Below are 20,107 nucleotides of genomic sequence, written 5' to 3'. Positions count from 1 at the left end.
CTTCACAAACATATTTCACATGCAAATCTTTTCACTTGCACTTTCCCAACTGGTTTCACAGATGTAAAAAAATCACCTGCAACTTTTTCTGCATGTTTAATTCTTAAAAAGTAAACGAATAATAACAGCTACATGAAACATGTTCAGATAAAAAAATAGAACCATAAGTGTTTTCAGCTTTGTGTTTAAGGGTTTGATTAAGCCACACATCTTCAACCTGTCATGTCTCATAATCTGAGAAGTCATCCATTTGACAATGACCACACATTAATTATAAATGCACCTACTGCATTTATAGCATCATCATTCTTTGCTTCATCTGATGTCAGTTACCTGAAGAGATTCTACAACCCTCAGTCATGCCAACATACTATTCATATTGATTGTAAATGAATAACAGAGCTGAATTCATTCAAGGTCTTCTCAAATAATTGCACACGAGTGGATATTGACCATGGCTGCAAGTTCATGGTGCAAGTGAAAGTCATGTGCAAGAGGCAAACCACTGGCCTCAGCCTCAGACAGCCGCCTACAAATTGCAGACTGTCTGATGCATATTACTCACTTGGTTGGCAACACTGGTTAGTTGGTCGTCTGCAATGCAAATCACAGGACATGCTTCCAGAGAGCAAGAATGAATATATATTTTTGACGGTCTGGTTTGCCTCTATGCTGCAGGGACCAACCTTGTCTTTAGCAATGTGGATGGTATTTAACCAATTAAATCAAACGTTTTGAATATATACTCGAGTGCTTTGAGGTTTATTCCATTTCAAAGTCTGTCTAGAGACCCGTTCTGTTCACATTAGTTGGTTCTCAGATGCACAAACACACACACAGAAGGACAAGATAATAAAGAGCATTTCTTTACCCAGAAAAAGCTATATTTTCTATGATCTAGAGCAGTAAAATCAATTCCTTGTCCCTTGTGCAAAAAAAACTGCTCCAGCTTTACAAAAGCAGACTGACCTGTAGTGTCCAGCAGGCCTATTTTGAAATTGGAGCATGACGAGACAGGTCAGGACTCTGCCTCCACCTGCTGGTAACCACTTAACAGGCGAGCCAGAGTGGAGAAGGGAAAGGCTCCCATAGGATTTGGACTAAGGTTACGTCTAGCAGCTACTGCATATACTCCTATAACAATCCTCATTGCTCAACTCCATTCTTAACTGAAAGTATTATCACCAGTAGCCTTGTAAGCATTTTGTGCTCTGTACTGTGAGTGAATGGCCTTGGGAATTTGGAGGCAGAATCCATTGATGAATACTGTAGATAATGGCATCAGACAGACAGTGTTTCGAGACTTTTATTATAGAAAACTCAATCCAAACATATTTACTTAACACACATTTCCGATTAACTGCGTCTTTTGATTCACTTGTCTTTTTCCCGCTGCTCCTTCTCCTTCTTGTCTTTCTCAGCCTTGGCCTCCTCGGCCTCGTGCTTCTTGATGAGCTCCTCCACCTCTTTCTGTTTCAGCACTTTTATTTTGGTCTTTCCGTTCTCTCGTGTGAGGGTGGCAATCTCCACTGGAAACAAAGAGATGTGCATGCAGAGTTAGACGGTTGCCCTGCGAATACCACTCCCTCTTCACCAAACTCCTGCAAAACTCAGCAAAAATGTCCCATTCCTGGCTAACACTCATTCACATGTATATGCTTAGAAATGATCTGGCTTTTGATCATCTGTAAACTGATTAAAGCCATCTTTTAGCATTTTCTCGTTCAGTGATCAAAGTCAACGGTGGCACCAGTTGGGAGAGGGACCGTACTCTGACTGGTATAGTCTGTACTTACCCCTTCAAAACAAGCCACTGCCACTTGGGTCTTTTCTACAATCTAGCCAGAAAGAGTATAAAAAGCACTTTCCCAAAGCTATTAAGGTGGATTTTCACAGCTTTTGCATCTTTGTGCTGCTGTGTGACCCTGAGGCACATATGTCTGTCTATTTCACACTAACCAAGCTTCTCATTTCACTCTCACCATACAGTAGCTTTACACAAAGCAGATATATATAAAACGGTGTTAGACACGAAGATATGGGCTGCTTCTGAGAACCCAAGGGTAAATATAAGGCTGTACTTTTGTGATGTGGAAGAAGCAATAACAAAATGTATGTGTTGCAATTTAGCCATACCTTTTTCTGCAGACAGTTTGCTCACATCCATTGTCTTGTTGAGGACCTTAACTGCTAGTGCAAGTGCCGAGGACAGAGTCATCTCACCCTCTTTAAAATCCTGCTTCAGCATAGATACTGCAGCCTAAAACACAAGAGTAGGCTCAGAATCTAAACAACACATCTAATCATATATTTATGCTCAATAATTTAAACTTAACGACAGATCTGTGTGAAACATCAAGAGCCTTTATTTACAGTCTTTTTTTATTTACCTGTAAAAACATATTCACACGACATGGTGACATGGTCTCCGATGAAACCCTCAATTCAAAGTGCATGCAATGTTCTACATATTCTATACTCAAACTGGATCGATGATATTCAAACCCATTCCCAGTGTATATGCTTAAATACGTCACACAGGAGACAGTTCAACATTGTACAGAAGATGCAGATCTAGCTGCTAAATATTGAGTATACTATTAACTCATTGAATGCCAAGCTGTTTTCGGAAGCTTTGTCCTAGAGTGCCAGCACGCAGCAAAGACCATTGTTGATGATTTTTGTACAGCCACAGCATATTCTGTGTTATAGCTATGAACACATACAATGGGTCGTTTAAAAGGTGAGACTTTAAGCTCTCAGTGGGTGCAAACCGTGTATTTCTACACGCCTATGTTCCTGAGAAATCCCAAGCTAAACAGTGGATAGTTTTCATCAAAATCGCTGTTTTTTTCTAGAAATGGAGATATGTCTTTCATTAAATATGAAGTGTTGCCTGTAAACTTTACGGGAAGTGATCAGCGAGACCTGGCGAGACTGCCACCTAGTGATAGACCCACGAAAATGGCCTGGTTTTGAGATGACGTGCATGAGTCACTGATTCGACCCAAAGCGGCAACCGAGTTATGATAAAATGTCCAGATAAAATGTCCAGATTGTGCGTTTTCGATCGTCATATATTTCATTTCCATTCATCACAGAGTTCCCAAAATCACATATAAGGTGTATTAGAGTGTCTAGTTTCGTAATTTAAAAAAAAAAAGCTAAAAACGTAATATTACGTTTTTGGCACTCAACTCATAGGAAGGAAAAACGTAATATTACGTTTTTGGCACTCAATGAGTTAAACAAATGAAACAATCCAAACATTTTTGTATACCGTTATGGGGAGTAATGGACTTTAATGTTGTATCAACAGAACACTTACCGCACTGTTGTTGCCAATGCATGTTGCTTTCCAGCCTCCATAGTTTCCACTTGGGTCACTCTGGTACAGCTGGAAGCCGTAGTGCTTATCCCAGCCCATGTACAACAAGGACACTCCAAAGGGCCGTTTCCCTTAGAATTACACATACTATTAGCTTTGATTTCAACATGCTCTCTCACAAATATACACATTATAGCCCTGGAATTTAAACACACAGTACATTCCACAAATCCAAATTGTATTCCTACAGCCTTTAACACAGGGTGAAGACATTCTAACATATGAACCATACAGTAGTTTCCGTAGTTAGCAGCAGGTAACCGCTAACTACCGGTAACTACTCAAATCAAACAGTATTAAAAGTCAGTAACATTTGAGTATTTGATCATGTTTATTTTGACATTTGTAACCTTCAAGTGACCATCTCAAGTTCCACATGAATGTCAAGTCAAGATAAAGAAGGATCTGTGGAATCAATTTTCATAGCCAACTAATTAAAAGGTGCTCTAAGCGATGTTACATGGTTTCTAAGCTAAGACATTTTTTGTCACATACAGCAAACATCACCTCACCATCTGCCTGTCCCCTAAATACACTGTAAAAAAAAAAACACGGCCTCTGCCTCAGCCCAGGCTTTAAAACAGCAACAAAAACAGCTTGGTGCACCCTGGACCATGAAACATAACACACTTTTCCAGCCATTCCAGTTAGCTCTCGGTTTTGTCTGAACTTCAACAGAAGTGACGTTACCCGACATCGCCTAGAGCACATTTAATATAATGTATTTTAACCAAATCTTCTATTTATCTCATACTAAAGTCATATGTAATTGATGTCATATAGATTTGCGCACATACTAACTGTTGGTTGTATTTTTGAGGGAAGACATATTAATGTTACTGATGGAAAAAGTGTTTTCATTACAACTACAAAAGTGGAAAATGGACCCATCTGAATGTAAAGGCAGGACATGCCATCCTCCTACACTTCATCTCACATGTTAACATCCAAGACAGAAACTAAAGCATCACTATACTTACCACCAAACTGTGTGTAGGCCTGTTTGATGTCACACAATGCTGTCACCAGTTGCTCACATGGGATAGGCTCTTGATATTGCAATAAATACCTGGTCAGAAGAAGAAAAGTTAACCTAGTTGGCATTGGAGTGATGGAGTGATGTCTAGCAATGTCACCTGAACTGATACTTTGATGGCAAAATTCTGAAAATGTGGAATTACTACTACACATTTTTCCATAGGCAACTTGGTACCATAGGTACCAGGGAAACAATTATTAAAGAATTGATGGGGGCAATATGCCTACAAGTATTCTAGTCTGCAAGGAAAACTTCCTTTGAGATTAGTGGTGTTAGAGCACCTATAGACACAACACCACTATGACTCAAAGTGTAGGTTATTTTGTGTTCAAGGCAGATCAGTGATTAAAAACTATTCAGTTTTCAAGACAATGCTAAACGTGTCAGAAGATGTCTTCAGCAGCTGAGTTGACATGGGACAAGTAAATATCTGTAACATAGAATATGCAAATGAGCTGAATGGGAACCCTCATTTTTGCTTTGTCAGTCTACTGGCACACATTTAGAAAGTGTAACGAGATCATTTCAAACAATTTACATTGCGCAGAATTTTATTGGATATCAAAAATGATGGAACTTCATTGACATTAGTATTGACCTGCCAAATTTAGCAATGTCATGTTAGGGACTAAGTGAATCGTCCCATCAATGGCAATGGGAGCAAATACTCACTTACCTCTGTGCAATAAGTCTCAGCTCATTGGTCAACACATTAGCATCTGAGGTGATTCCAGCAACACTGCAGGCCATGTCCCTAGAAGAAACATGTAACCGTTGACAATACACACTACACTACAAAAGCGGTACACAGTAGTATCTTTATGTGTAAATGTAAGTGGGATGTAGTAATTATACATAATGTACTACACAAAACATTCAGATGTATAAACAGTGGAATCCAATGAGAAGATAAGCAGCGTGTAACATAAACATATACAATATAAAGCCAAGTACCAGTGGTGGAAGACTTACTCATTCAACTTGTAGATTTTCTCTGAGAAGAACACCTCATCCAGAAGTTTGTGGATGTTCCTCCTCTCTGCTGCCAGCAGCACACCATCATTAGCAAGAATTCCCAAGCAGGTACCAGCATGGCCGATAGCTTCCATGGCATATTCCACTTGGTACAAGCGGCCTGCAATTTACCAACCCATTAGTCTACCGCAAATTATTCTCAAGCGGTTTATGTAAAAATTCAGCTGCACACTGGGTCCATATCATTATAGTGCTTATAAGTAGAAGTCTACTGTAACGTTTACATGGAACTTGCCTTCAGGTGAGAATATGGTCGTTCTTGAATCATATCTGCGGGACTGAAAATATATATTACGTTACATTATGGCTTTAGAGATGCAAAATGAACTAACATGGCTTCACTACTGCTAGAACAAAACACATGTAGGCGTGTTTTTGGATACATTTTGGATTTCTACGAATCAAGTACACTGACGTTTACTTACATAAACTGGGCTACTAACGATAGCTAGTTGATACTGAAAATTAATACTTTAGATGGAACACCTAACCATTTCTAAAAATCATACACGTACAGAACTCGATCTGTCAAAGTTAGCTTACTAACTCATAAGGTTTGACGTTAGTCAACGATCCTTTATTACTTCACTTCAACCCTCCATGGTTTAATCAACCCATTTCCAAAATGTTGCTGTTTGTACAATACTGTTCTACAACACCGTTTCGCTTTCACTATAATGTCCATGATTAAGCATTCACTTGCAAGCTAGCTTTTTATACCTAACTCACTCGGCTAACATTTCCTAGCTAACATAACTGACAGTAACATGAATGTTAATTGAGTAAACATTGATGTTAGATATTCATGATAACCTAAACGCTATGGTAAAAATTATTTTTTAGTAACTTACCATGGTTGCCTATAATTATGTCGGCCTGCAATGTAAAAAAAACAATCAACTCAAAAAAAAAAGGATCATGTGAAATAGAAAATGTTTAGCTGTGGTCTTTTAAAGCTACCTTTTAACATTTAACGTTATCATTTTTCACGTTTAATAGTTAACGTTACGTTAGCCTATGGCTACGATAAATCTACGGTAGCACCACCAGTCATGCTAGCAGAGACATTTGCTTTATACTGATAGGCTGGGCTAGCTAAGCCTAGCCGGCAAAATAGCAATGTTACACCAAATTATTTGGCTACTTGCAAGATAGGAACACAGCTCAAAGTGCTCACATCTGTTAGTCAACCTTACAGAAATGATGCAGCCTGGTATGAATAACTGCTATGTTATCTCTTACCTCGTTACTACACGTTAGTTAGCTGGCTACTTCCTTGAGGCCAAAAGCAAATGTTAGCCGCTCTTGACTCAACAAAATATTTCTTTTTCTTTCCTCGTGTAGAGATAGCCTATTGTAGTTCTGTGTCTTTACCGCCACCTATTGGATTGGGGTGGTGCTAGACTCCACAGACATACCAGGGGGAACGGCACTAGGGACATTGAAAAAGGAAAGTTTCACAGACCTATGCATTCAGTGCATGTATATTTTCTGTTGAAGACATGCTTTTTACATTATGTAGATGATTAGATGTGGGGAAATAACACAAAAATAGCAGAGTATGTGTCTTTTAACTCATGTTTTTTCCCCTGCTTTAGTTGGCAAGTTCTCTCTTTCTCTGTGTCTCTCTCAACATTTTCAGCTAGTTGGAGTAGCAACAAGTGTGTCTACATATACCAAGAAAATATATTTGAAGATCATAGCAGTAATATCTGAAAATGTGTCAGCAAGAAGCACATCCATCGCTAAACATGTTTTAAAAGCACAGACTATGGGCATAGTCATATCAGACAAAAACATCACCATATTCCATACCAAATAAAAACATTCACCTATGCTTGTGAATTTGAACGCACCTCTCTTTTGGGCTTACAGTGTGAGCTGGAGTGCCAATATTCCCAGTGATGGTCTCTTAATTTTAGGAAAGATACATAGGCTTAAGGACTTGGTCTAATCAATTGGGCAGCCGTGGCCTACTGGTTAGCACTCTGGATTTGTAACCAGACAGTTGCCAGTTTGAGCCCCAACCAGTGGGCCATGGCTGAAGTGCCCTTGAGCAAGGCACCTAACCCCTCACTGCTCCCCTAGCGCTGCTGTTGTAGCAGGCAGCTCACTGCGCTGGGATTAGTGTGTGTTTCACTAATTCACGGATTGGGTTAAATGCAGGGATCAAAAGAGTATATATACTTATACTATTTAATCAACATATTATGTTGCCTTTTGTCAGACAGAAATCCACAATCTTTATTTCAATGTCTTTCCTCATTGTTTATAGCAGTGGTTCTTAACTTTATAGTAGTGGTTCTTAACTTTTTCTGTCATTCCCCATTGGAGGTGGGGAATTTTCAAGCACCACCTGACCCCATCAACCTAGCAAAATGATAATGTTAAACATTTTTTTTTTTTTTTGCATTTTGGTTCCACTTCCCGTTTCGGTCTGCTGGATCAGATGTCATTTTAATCTGTTTATGACTCGTATGTTTGTGTGTGGCTATTTTGTTTTGAAGATTCATTTTGAAGAGACACCTGTCATGTCTCTATTTCCCACTAGTGGGGCCTGTTCCACACTTTGAGAACCACTGTTTTTCGGCACCCCAGATAGGTTCTGGTTAGGCTACAAGTATACCTATAGCTAAACCAATTCCTTATTGCAGAGCACATCCCAGACAGCAGTTTATGGAAGAGATGTGGCCTGATCTGGTGTGGATGAAGCAATCCCGTATCAGATCAGGCCTCAGCTTGTTCACTATCTGGGATTCCTAGTTCTCAAACCACTTTTTGAGTGGGACCCCATTCCTAGCGTCCCTCACACAGAGGTCAAGTTAATTGAGCCCCACATATGCCTCACACACTGAACCCCCAGGTTAGGTTGAAACCTGTCTGTGGGGCCCCAGTACCCCTTGGGCTTGGCTAGGAGGCAAGATGTTTTGACTGCTTTCTTTATTTGCTACACTGTGAATAACCCTTTTAAGGAAGGCTATGGACTCATTGCTTACACTGGAAATGGAATTTGACCAATTGCATTTTAACTGTGTGTACACATACTGTCAAATCGAAACCAACCTGTCAGTGTGAAATACTGTCAAAGTAAGTTGTGCATCATTTTACTGTATCAGCTTGTACCCCGATCCTTGTCTTTCTATTCATTGACCTTTCACCTTTAGTGGTGTGTCGGGTCAGAGCCCAATCATTGGATGTCGGAGCGGCATGACATTCGGGATGCATGAATGGTAACTGTAATGGTTAATTTGTCACGTACACAATGCTATAACGTAGTCAATTTAGAGATGGGTTCCGAATGAAGAATTTGTCTAGCGTGGTAAGTCTTTTACAGTGACTGATTTTTTAAGGTCGTTCTCCATTGTATGGCTAGCTCACGTTCATTAGCCAACCAGCTAGCAAAATGGTTTTGTGAGCTAATAGTGCTTTTGTGAGAGTTCCCTGTACGACATTTTGTTGTTATACCTTTAAATTAATGTAGGAAGCTTGTAATTTGCAATTTAGCATTAAAACCAGTGAAGAAATGTGGCGTGTAATGCAAGAGCTAAAGTCAGACATGGCGCTGGGGAACACTGTGTCCTGAAACCTGTGAGCTAACTTTGCTAAGTAGCTTGCTTGCTAATAACGTTAGCTAGCTAGCCAGTATTAGGTAACTTACACGGAACTAAACGGTGAGCATACAGCAGTACAAAGACACTTGATACTAACCGGTAGAACAGTACAAAATGCATTGTTTACACTTTACAAATATGAGATCTGGCTAGTAAGTGGGTTAATTTCCTGTTATGGAAAGACACCCAGTTACCTGGGTGGCATGGATTTGGTTTAGTTATCGATACCTTCACCAGAGAGGGTTAAAGCGGAGTAATCAAGGATCTTTGCCTTCACCTCTTTGCTTTAGGCTAGCTGCTAGCATTTGGTGGAAGTTGTGAGGTTAGCTATCCATGCTGTGGTTACATCACAACGTAATTTAGTAGAAGGAAATCATACCCAGCAAATCCCCGTGAATTTTACACGTACGAGTTTTAACGTTTATTAATTAATTATTTGACCCTCTAACGTTATGCTCATGTTTGCCACCGGTGCCCTGAAGGCAGACCACTTGAACCAATAAGGCTAGTCATGTCGAGACTTCCAGTTTGGAGAAAAAGGTCAAATCTTCTCAATTCTGCACACAAAAAAACCCCAACTGTGACATTGTTTGATATGTGTCTGTTTTGTAGACAAGTTGCCGAAATCTGATGTGGGGTGCTTTAAGGAGCGAGGATGCAACAGAAGCGGAATATTCAGATCATAGAATGGGAGGACCTGGACAAGAGGAAGTTCTATTCCTTTGGGGTCTTCATGACCATGACCATTCGGGCCACGGTATACCCCGCCACCCTCATCCGCACCAGGCTGCAAGTGCAAAAGGGGAAGTCCCTCTACAATGGAACACTTGATGCCTTTGTCAAGATCTTGCGAGCCGAGGGCGTGAGGGGCTTGTACCGCGGATTCATGGTCAACACCTTCACCCTCATCTCAGGCCAGGCGTATATCACCACCTATGAGCTTGTGCGCAAGTATGTCTCCACCTACTCTAGTAACAATACTGTCAAGTCATTGGTGGCGGGAGGCTCAGCATCTCTGGTGGCCCAGAGCATCACTGTCCCTATAGATGTAATCTCCCAGCAGCTTATGATGCAGGGCCAAGGGGAACATCTGACACGCTTCCGCATCAAGCCAAAGATGGTGGGGGCAAAGCACAAAGTCACTTTTGGCCAGACTAGAGACATTATCGCCCAGATCTTCGCAATTGATGGGCTTCGGGGATTCTACAGGGGCTACATGGCGTCGCTCCTCACCTACATCCCAAACAGTGCTGTCTGGTGGCCTTTCTATCACTTTTATGCAGGTACGGATTCCGAATTTCCCTGTTGCAGTGAGGTGCTTCTTGAAAATTAAGCAGTACACTGACTTATTCAGAGACTGATGGTTCTCTTTTAGGCACACCTTATAAGCAAAGTTAGACATTGGTTGAGTAGTTTAAAGCTGTATAACTATTTATGACGGCTGATAACTTCAGACAGACATTTACCTTAAAATTAATCTATACTCTGTTGCAGTGACACTGTATGTTGTGAATGAGTCGGGGTGTGAATGCTTCTTTGTAATTACATTTTGTACATGGCTAGTGATTCCTCACTTTTCTAAACCATTTTGTGTCTCCCACAGAACAGCTATCGAAAATGGCACCTAGTAATTGCCCCCATCTGGTTCTGCAAGCCATGGCCGGACCTCTAGCTGCAGCTACTGCCTCCACAGTTACAAATCCAATGGATGTTGTCAGAGCCAGAGTCCAGGTAATTTACAGGGCTGAGATTTAAATTTGGACTGCACATTGTGTTATATAAACCTCATTCTGTAACCACAACAACTGCCATTGTTTATAAAAGTGTTGACAAAGTTGACATTAACACTTTCTGTATTAAGTAACATGATATGTTCTTGACCCAGTATTGAATCCGATTGAATCTGGTTCTCCTCTGCACAGGTTGAAGGCAGGTCCTCCATCATTGTGACATTTAAGCAGCTGATAAGAGAAGAAGGATTCTGGGGAATGACCAAGGGACTGTCGGCCCGCATCATATCCTCCACACCCACAGCGATAGTCATGGTGGTCGGCTATGAGACGCTGAAAAAACTGAGTCTCCGACCAGAGCTGGTAGACTCCAGACACTGGTAGAGGACATCTTGTGTACTTGCCCAGTCGAGCCTGTACCGACCCAGTAATGACTCCTTTAAACACCTCATCCTTTGTCAGTCAGCCTTTTAAAACTTTGTTGCCTTGTGGTATTTCATTGTGTGGTGGAGACCATTTTTATTTTGTTTGTGATGAAAGAAGAGATTGAGAAGCCTCAGTGTTGCAAGCATACTTTGAGCTCTGTCTGCATCAGTCTCGCCTGACAGAGTCTGGGTGATGTGTAGAATGTGTACGCTTAGCTCTCACTCAATATTTTCAACCCCTTACCAGATGTGAACATTTTTAAACAAGACATGGATTTAGTACACATTCATTATTCTAAATTGTAAACCAACTTTGTTTTTTAAACTGGGTAAGAACACAATTAGGATTTGTAATTTAATGAACTGTACAGTTGTGTACCCCATTCCAGATGTGTGTATATTGTGCTAAACTGGGTGTTGAACATGTCATTGCCACCGGTTCTGAGTGTGATGTATTTTTTGTTGTTGTTGCACATGAAAAGATGTATATGAAAATGACCAAATTTGAACATCAAATTTGCTGGAGTAGGCATCTCTCTGATTTACTTAGCTGATCGTTCAAGTGTAATGTCACAAAGAAAGGACTCTAAAAATGGATTAGACCAAAAATGGGCCCTTGAGTGAGCAGTAGTACATAAAACAATGTTATTTGTGTGAGCAAATCCGTGTCAATCACTTGTGTATGTGTGTATTCCCCTAGATCAATGTGCATACAAAGGACTATTGAAACCAAGACGTGTCACATGTTCTAGTTGAATTTATATGTGACATACCGATCATTGGAACAGTTTGCTGTAAATTAAGTAGTCACAGACAAATTGTGTGTTTGAATCCCGTGTCTTTACCCAACACCAGGTAATGCATACATCTCAGATCAGACTTTTCCATTGTGCCACAAACTCTAACCCCATGTTACAGTTTAGTGATGGTAGTAAGAAGTGGCCTCTCCTCTCTACAATTCTTTTCAGCTCTTGGACCATTTGCATAGCACCAGGTGTTTAGATTGGACTGCACAGTAAGCATTGTGTGTTGGAAAGGTCAGGAAGGCAATGATTGATGTTGGAATGATGGACGCTGAGTGGAATGTGGTGCTTCCTCCCCCTGCTGTAATGCTGTTTTGGCCCTGTAGAGGGCACAGTAAGAGGAAGCTAACCACTTTAGCAAGGGCTGTGCACTGAACTAATAAACCTTAACACTGATCTTTGTTGTGAATCATGGTTGTGCTCATTGTGAAAATTCATGATGCAATACAGATGAAAAGTAATGATGCTCACAGAGACTAGCCGTGGCCATGCGCTGCAGTGCAGTGATGTCAGAAGCAGACCTTATCACATAGGTCTTGGGATGCAATAGTGAGTGTTTGAAAGGGTGTGATTGTATAGATATATTAAAATAATGATGTGTGATATAGGCATATTCTTTACTTGACCTTATAGACAGTAGAACAAATGTCTGGTTAACCTTTGACCCATAACCTCCTTATTTAGGTGGGAATTCAATGAAATATGAGCGCCTCAGAAGGGAGACACTAATGTAGGACCACTGTCCTTGTGGGAAGACAAGAAGGCCTTAAACGTAACAGTGGAACTAAGTGTCACAGGTTTCACCAGAGTTTCATCATCTGACTTACCATTCATGTTTTACAAGGGGGATGGTCTGGAATAAAGAGCTCCACTTGCCTACTGCTGAGGAGGACCCTGTCTGTGAAGAAGAAGACAATGTGAGTCTTGTTTTGGCGGATTTCAAAAGCTTGAAAAGCTCCTGATTAATATCCCATTTTTAAGATACTTTATTACTGGTCAGCAGAATCTGCTCAGGTGACAGATTTCTTTGCAGCAACCTTGTAGCACATGACAGGCCTTTCACTTGGATAAAAAGGCAATTCATATTAGGTGTTAGCACTGGCCGCTCTTTGACGGGTGGTGGGGGGTAGGGACGCGTGAGCAGTGTGCCACCTCCACTGACATCTCTGCTCAGAGGTTAAACGTAGACAAATGATCATCAGTGCGTGATGGGGAGATGGAGGAGCTTTTAAGAAAGTGCTCCCAAACCATACGGGAGGTTGGGGGCCAGTGAGGAGGTTAGGGTGAGACTACTCCCTCAGGGAGTGCAATGACCAATGGACAATCAAACGGCTGATGGGAAAACAATGACATTAGGTGCACCAAATGGCAACTGCCCACCGTAAAGGCTCCAAATACTTCATTTCCAAATGAAGCTGTGGCAGAAGGGTCTGTCTCTTCTGTTGGTTTGCCCGGAAAGACAGATGGCCACCATTAAAACAATGCTACTTGATTGGCTGTAACGTAATTAAATGTCGCCTATCAGGCTCAGTGGAATTAGCAAGCACTCCCTTAGAGTTGGGAACTGACCCAACTAATCACCGTTACAAAGAGGTTACACAAAGGGGTCGGATGATTACACTATTTCTATCTTTGGGTCACATGTGTTGGTAAGATAGATTTTATTCAGCTAATTTATTTTGGGGGTAGGGCCAGTTTGCTCTGAGTATTTTAACACTGCCACAAGAATTCATGAATAAAAAAAAAAACACCTGGATTTACTGAGCTCAGAGAAAGCATTTGTCACTTTGGACAACTGCATCATTTCCTCTTTGAAACAAAGTAGAGTTACTCAACGTCTTCGGTATTGCTGGTATGCATAACTAAAGTGAACCAAGCCAGAGCCTTTTTCACAATGTACCGATCTTAGATTTTCTCCATCATAACATTTAAACTTTACACACAGACTGGCAAAAAACTTTGTAGATGACATCATCATTTTGGTCAGTCTGTCAAAATTTGGTCAGACTATCAAGTTCAGTCTGGTTGCCCTATATACATACAAGCGAGAACTGAAGCTATTCATCTTTAGGATGGCTTTCTCACACAACACTTTCTCGGCCCCTCTTAAAAAAACGACATCTGAAGACCAAACCCAAATTCATTGACTGATGGCACAAACAGCGGCCACAGAAAAAGCACTGGGGGGTATAGACGGCTCCATGCCTTTTACCGGACACTTCCTGGGAGGAATGACAAAGTGCTCCCTGCCCCTTCTGTACATTAATTATCAGCTGCTGTCTGGGAGGCACTTTGTCAAAGAGATTGATGAAGAGCCATCAGAAAAGGAACAAATCAGGCTTGAGGGGAGGGAGAGAGGGAGAGAGAGAGAAGATCTGTGCCCCCCGCTCTCCTGGGGCCCCAGTGTAGAGTGGAGGAGGTGGGATGGCGGGGGGAATGAATCAGCCTTCATGGGAAATGCGCTGAGAACCTGCTCCAAGCGGTTCGGTGGTGCCATTTTCAAAGGCGGTTATAGGCTCAATCTCTGCTCTCAATTTGAGATCATCAGTGCGTGAAAAGTTTATGGACTTCATTGTTGCCTCTCCATCACAAATGTGTGGCAATGGGGAAGTATTTTTAAAGGCTTCCAGGGCATGTTTAATTCTAGATGTAGATGCAATTATACCATCCAAAAATATGCACAGTTCAGTAGACAGACTTGAGCCTATTCTCAGATACCAGTCTATTTTATGTTTGTTTTTCATGAATATTTCACCACATATAGTCCTAAAATGGCTCAATGTTGCTATGCCATTTGAACAATTGAAGGAGCAGCATGCAAACTATATTACCCCAGTGCATAGCAATGAATAGCTTGTGGTGAGAATAGTATGGCGCTTTTAAAGTACCCATGGGCTTCCTCGTACTCAGTCAGTCCAGATGCACTTAAGAATATAACATACAAAGCTGACATCTATTATATCACCATTAAATCATGAGCAGACAATGACAGGGCTGGAAAGAGAGGTCTGCAGATAGAGTCTGCTCCTGTGAACCACTGCCACCTTTGAGTAATGAGAAGGCTTTCCAGGGGGAGGGAACTTTGACTCATGTTCAATACACATGCTATGACTAGTGGTCCAGAGAGAGAGGGAGAGACAGAGAGACAGGGAGACAGACACAGAGAGAGAGGGAGAGAGGGAGCGAGAGAGAGAAAGAGAGAGAGAGAGAGAAAGGATACAATAGGAGTACCGGCGAGAGAAGGAGGAAGCGCAAAGAGCCGCAAAACTGCGAAACCGATTTGCTCTTTTTATTTTAAACCAAGCCCATGAAAATGCCCAATTTCGCAGGCACCTGGAAGATGAGAAGCAGTGAGAATTTTGACGAGCTCCTGAAAGCCCTGGGTAAGCCATTTAGTGTTATTTCTTCCATTCTGCCATCCCAGCCGATGCACAGATTTGTTCATATCTCTGTAACATTTCATCAATCATAGGGGACCATGGTGCAGATCAGTCGCTTGCATTCGGTGCCAGTGGCTGGATTGCTTTTGTTTGCGCCTTTGTTTTCTCAGGCTGGCTGTTGTTCCTAGATTAAGGCGTCTCACGTTTTACTAGAAAGGCTCTCATGTGCTCCCAGTTTAATTGCTCTGTATATTATACCGCTTATGAATGATCACTTTAATCTTAAACTGAACTACATGGACACTGACAGGAAAAAAGACATTACTTTGAATTATGGTAATGCATAGAGTGGTCTGATGGTGAATTGAAAATACTCGCTCGCACTTCAACCTCTGTCGTGTTATCTGAAATGACAATGAGTTGAGATATTGTTCTTGGCTGAGCAGACTGGGAGTTGTCTGAACCCAGCTATGTTTCTGACAGCACAATAAACACATATTGGGCTGTAATCTAATCACGGGGGCCATCCAAGTGCTCTCATTTGTGCTGGAAAGCACACAGAGACAGCCTGAGAAAGTGTCTTTTTTGATGTCCTGGGAAGCACACTGGAGCCAGAGGCATATTCCTCGCAAGGAAACAGTTTATAACCCAATTGTTTATCAGTGAGCCATGCCAGAGGTGGATACGGTAGCGTGGAGTCACTGAGTCCGCGAAGAAACCATGCAAAACCACCACCCCAGACATTCCTTTTATTCAGCACCTTGTCATTGCACACCCTTGTTTGCAACATCTGCTGATAACAATCTCATTTGGAGTGCCGTGATACCTCTGCATAGAGGAAACTGCATACCAATGCTATGTGAGATCCATGGTAAAAAAGTAAGTCACTCTTCACATTACTGTGGATGTATAAACACACTGTCATTTGCATGTGTTACAGATAATATCTGCAGAAATTCAAATCTGTAAAAGGCATTTCATGTACAGTAACTGGCCCCATTTTCTTAAATGTAAAGAATTGAAGAGACATTCCAGCATTTTTAATATTATCACATAAAAGAGTTTTGGGCACTCTACTATGCATATGTGTTTGACATGAAAATAGATTGACTGATTAGGGTAAGCGTATCCCATCAACCCAAGTTTAATGTAATTCTCTTTTGCAGGAGATCTCACTTGTGATATGGTTTGTATATATGTACAGGGTCTCTAATTATTATTGTGAAATGTCATTGACTTCATAGGAGTGAACGCCATGTTGAGGAAGGTGGCAAATGCAGCTGCATCCAAACCTCACGTGGAGATCCGGCAGAATGGTGATCAGTTCTACATTAAGACCTCCACCACTGTACGCACCACCGAGATCAACTTCCACGTCGGTCAAGAGTTCAATGAGGAGACAGTGGACGGTCGGAAATGCAAGGTAATCCAGCCTGCGCCAAGCTGTCTGAAAGAGCTGATCTCCTCGTAGAACCATTTAATGAATATATTTATATATTAATATGTTTGCATTCAAATGAAGGGCCGCTTGCGAGCATGATGTGCGCATTAATATGATCTCTCCAAACATGAAACCTTTTTCCTCATCCTCTTACTGGTTGTTCACATAAAACTATTCCACATAGGAAATGGCATATTGATTTTTTAAGTAAAGACCACATTATTGAACCTCACATGATCTTACTGTTAAGGTAATCAGCATTAGCCCATCATTATCTCACTCAAACAGCTTAGTGCATGATGGCCCCTGTATAATAATGGAGAACTACACTGGGATCACCTCTGGCCTTTGCAACTCGAACCCAAAAGCTAACAATCCCACCACCTCATTCCAAGCATGACACTGGCTTGGCTAGAAAAGAAATATCTTTCAAGCCTCATCCCTAAATCCACTCATTTTGGACAGATAAAGCAGACAGTTTAGCGAGTGCTTACATAGCCACATTTTTATTTGAACATAAAATATGTGGTGTCTGGTTAAGCACAACAAAACTCTGTTCATGCATGGGAATAAAGGACAATATGAGTACATGCCAAGGAGATATATGATTCCGAACAGAGTAATATCCTCCATTTAAACACTTCTCTCGCTCCATTCCAGTAACCTACAGTTGTTATTTTTGGGTGCTGCATTGTGGTGGAGATCAAGTCCAGAACATACATTTATTCTCAAACGCCTCAGCTTCTCACAATGGTTGTGCAATGGACACATGTACTGTATTTTTTGAGAGTTGATTTGAATCATCTGATTTTACAGAGTCTGCCAATATGGGAGACTGAAAACAAGATCTATTGCAAGCAGACTCTTTTGGATGCAGGAGGCCCAAAAACATTCTGGACAAGAGAGCTGAAGGGAGATGAGCTTATTCTGGTAAGTTGTTTCCAATTAGTTTGTTTTGCTCTGTTTTATTTCTTTTTTGAAGTTAACCGTAAACTTGATAATTAGACCTGCCATATGTGTTCTACTGACAGCAATTACCACATGTCAAACCCACGGCAGTAAATTTGACTTCTGAGGGGAAACGAGGGTGGCACAGTGCCTGGAGCATATATATATATATATATATATATACAACTTAATTAAAATGTGTTAGTACAGCTCCTTCCTCATCATGGCTTTCCCTTACATGGTATGCTTTGAAACACACTGTACTAGCTGAAGCGATTGATGGTACTTTGCTGACAGCTGTAGTCTCACATGAGGTACTGGTTAAAAGAGAAAGCCATGCCCTTTCTCATGCACTTGCATGCATCAGAAACACCTCTTTCATTGTTTTCCCCTCGACCCCAAAATAATGCAAAGAATTTACAGGTGGCACGCACATGGCTTGTCTAATTTTACAGACCAGATGGACAATAGTAAAAAAGGTACCCGAAACAGTTAAGTCCATTTTATTAGTGTTGGAAATACCCTCTTCTCCGCTTCTTTGTAATCCCTTTGGGATATCAATACTGTCTTTCCCTGGCACTGAGGGCTTGATAAAGCCGAGCACAGCAGTTTACCAGACAATGCAGTCATTTTACATCAGGGAGAAATCCAATGGAAGATTTCAAGATCCATCAGTCAAAGCTGCAATCGAACCAGTGAGCGGTCCAATAAACAGCATAAGTCCTTCATGGGACATGTTTGGGAAAGCATAGCCATTGTTATTAGGTTCCCTGTTATTATGATAAATGAGCTTGGACATCACCCCTGCTGTGTCCAGGTCTTCTGCATGATTGCACTTAAATACTTTACAGTGAAGTCATTCAAACCTCATTCTGAGTTAAGTCATAACATGGCTGGAATGTATTTGTTTTTGTTCTACAAAAGTCTTGAGCTGTCTGTGCCAACTGTAATAGTCAGTTACATAAATTACCATTCGGAGCATGCAAAACACCCAACCATTACATCTTGTTAGACAACAGTAAATTAGATGCTTGTCATGCAGACGTTGAGTTGAGCAGAGCCGCTACAGTATGGCTGAACAAAGGGATCGGATCTGTTGGACCATAAAGTTACAATGATCACGGCTGATATCAAAGAGGCCCAGGAGCTGATGAGAAAATTGAGTTACCAAGAGGGGAGTGAATCATGAATAATGCATTTCTCCTCCTTTCCTCTCATCATCAAACCCCTTATAACTTTATACGGCTGAGCTGGAAAGTATCCTCTCCAGAATATACAAAGGTCATCTTCAAGGAGAGAATTTATGTGGTGGAACATTCTAGAATTTCTCAGTCTCATATAACCGCCCACTTTGAAGAGCAGATTGACGAAAAGGAAATAACTGAAAATGAACTGCAGATACAAATCGTTGTGTGGCCTCATATCGTTCAATTAGATCTCATGTCCTCAGCATCTTCTCTCCAAAGGTAGGGCTTGCGTGCATGTGAGATCATATGGGTCCATTAGTAGGAGGCTGGCATTAATGTGCAGGGCTGGCTATGGGGGCCGCTGGCTGTGACCCATGCGAGACAGCGCTAATGTGGTTCATTGATCATGTCTCATAGCAAAATGCCAATGGTGAGGTGGGCCCTGACAGTCCTTCGGCTAATGTCTCCCAGGACACCAGGCCGGGCGGCAGATGGCCCATCTTAACCCCATTCTTTTAAAGGCCGTGCTCGTCTCTCTGTCCCTCATTTCCTGTCCTGGGGCACAGATGCTCGGTGGTGCTGACAGCAGTTCCATTTCTCTCTAGTGCTTCTCAGACTCAAACAAATCTACAAACTCAACACGCTGCAGTCTGAACATCTACTACTTCTCTGTGTGGCTCTCCCCCATGCTGGTGGTTGGTATATGGGCTGGTGTAAAACTTAGCATGCTAATGGTGAAATAGTGAACCTGTGAAGATGTTCATGGTTGATTTTCTGTCTTCCCAGACCTTTGGAGCCGATGATGTGGTGTGTACACGGGTCTATGTCCGGGAGTGATTGACCTTTGACATATGGAGTAATTTGCAGTCTACAGTGCCAGTCAGAACAACCCCTAACCATGTGGCTAGTCTCTGCACACACAAGACAAAATTCTGCTTTCTAAACATGCTTATCATTTTATAAATTCAGTAGAGCCTCCCAGTTACAAACACTAACAATAAAAACAGTTACAATTTGAAACATTTATTCTGTGGGGAGTTGTCTGTTAATGTTGTCTGTTGCATGTTCTGTGAAATTGAAATCAACAAGGCATCCAAGTATCATGTTTCTAAACTCATCT

General features: G+C 41.4%; 3 protein-coding genes across 6 annotated transcripts; 2 read left to right on the top strand and 1 right to left on the bottom strand.

The window, feature by feature from the left end:
- Positions 1-1,292: 1,292 nt before the first annotated feature.
- On the bottom strand, positions 1,293-6,839 carry psma4 (proteasome 20S subunit alpha 4). Of its 2 annotated transcripts, none has more exons than XM_042062145.1 (9): positions 6,705-6,839; positions 6,314-6,338; positions 5,698-5,740; positions 5,400-5,562; positions 5,104-5,181; positions 4,369-4,457; positions 3,329-3,459; positions 2,137-2,260; positions 1,293-1,529 (listed from the first exon to the last, which is right to left on the bottom strand). In XM_042062145.1, exons 2-9 carry the CDS (start codon positions 6,314-6,316, stop codon positions 1,375-1,377), a joined length of 786 nt encoding a protein of 261 aa, XP_041918079.1. In that variant the 5' UTR covers positions 6,317-6,338; positions 6,705-6,839; the 3' UTR covers positions 1,293-1,374. The 2 variants fall into 2 exon arrangements, with proteins under 2 accessions (XP_041918079.1, XP_041918080.1); XM_042062146.1 differs by having other exon boundaries at positions 6,314-6,362; positions 6,705-6,781.
- Positions 6,840-8,586: 1,747 nt separating this feature from the next.
- On the top strand, positions 8,587-12,427 carry slc25a44b (solute carrier family 25 member 44b). 3 transcript variants are annotated; one of them, XM_042062252.1, is made up of 4 exons: positions 8,587-8,692; positions 9,686-10,356; positions 10,677-10,804; positions 10,996-12,427. In XM_042062252.1, the coding sequence occupies exons 2-4, from the start codon at positions 9,729-9,731 to the stop codon at positions 11,185-11,187; spliced, it is 948 nt and encodes a 315-aa protein (XP_041918186.1). In that variant the 5' UTR covers positions 8,587-8,692; positions 9,686-9,728; the 3' UTR covers positions 11,188-12,427. The 3 variants fall into 3 exon arrangements, with proteins under 3 accessions (XP_041918186.1, XP_041918185.1, XP_041918187.1); XM_042062251.1 differs by having other exon boundaries at positions 8,604-8,781; XM_042062253.1 differs by lacking the exon at positions 8,587-8,692 and adding an exon at positions 8,853-9,133.
- A 2,766-nt stretch (positions 12,428-15,193) lies between these two features.
- crabp1b (cellular retinoic acid binding protein 1b) lies at positions 15,194-20,013 on the top strand. Its single transcript, XM_042062470.1, has 4 exons — positions 15,194-15,414; positions 16,656-16,834; positions 17,669-17,782; positions 19,774-20,013. Exons 1-4 carry the CDS (start codon positions 15,339-15,341, stop codon positions 19,822-19,824), a joined length of 420 nt encoding a protein of 139 aa, XP_041918404.1. The 5' UTR covers positions 15,194-15,338; the 3' UTR covers positions 19,825-20,013.
- The last annotated feature ends 94 nt before the right edge of the window (positions 20,014-20,107 follow it).

This window comes from Alosa sapidissima, chromosome 14 (genome assembly GCF_018492685.1).
Source record: "Alosa sapidissima isolate fAloSap1 chromosome 14, fAloSap1.pri, whole genome shotgun sequence".
NCBI lineage: Eukaryota > Metazoa > Chordata > Actinopteri > Clupeiformes > Clupeidae > Alosa > Alosa sapidissima.
Note: the sequence above shows the minus strand (reverse complement) of the source record. Positions and strands in the feature narration are given on the sequence as shown.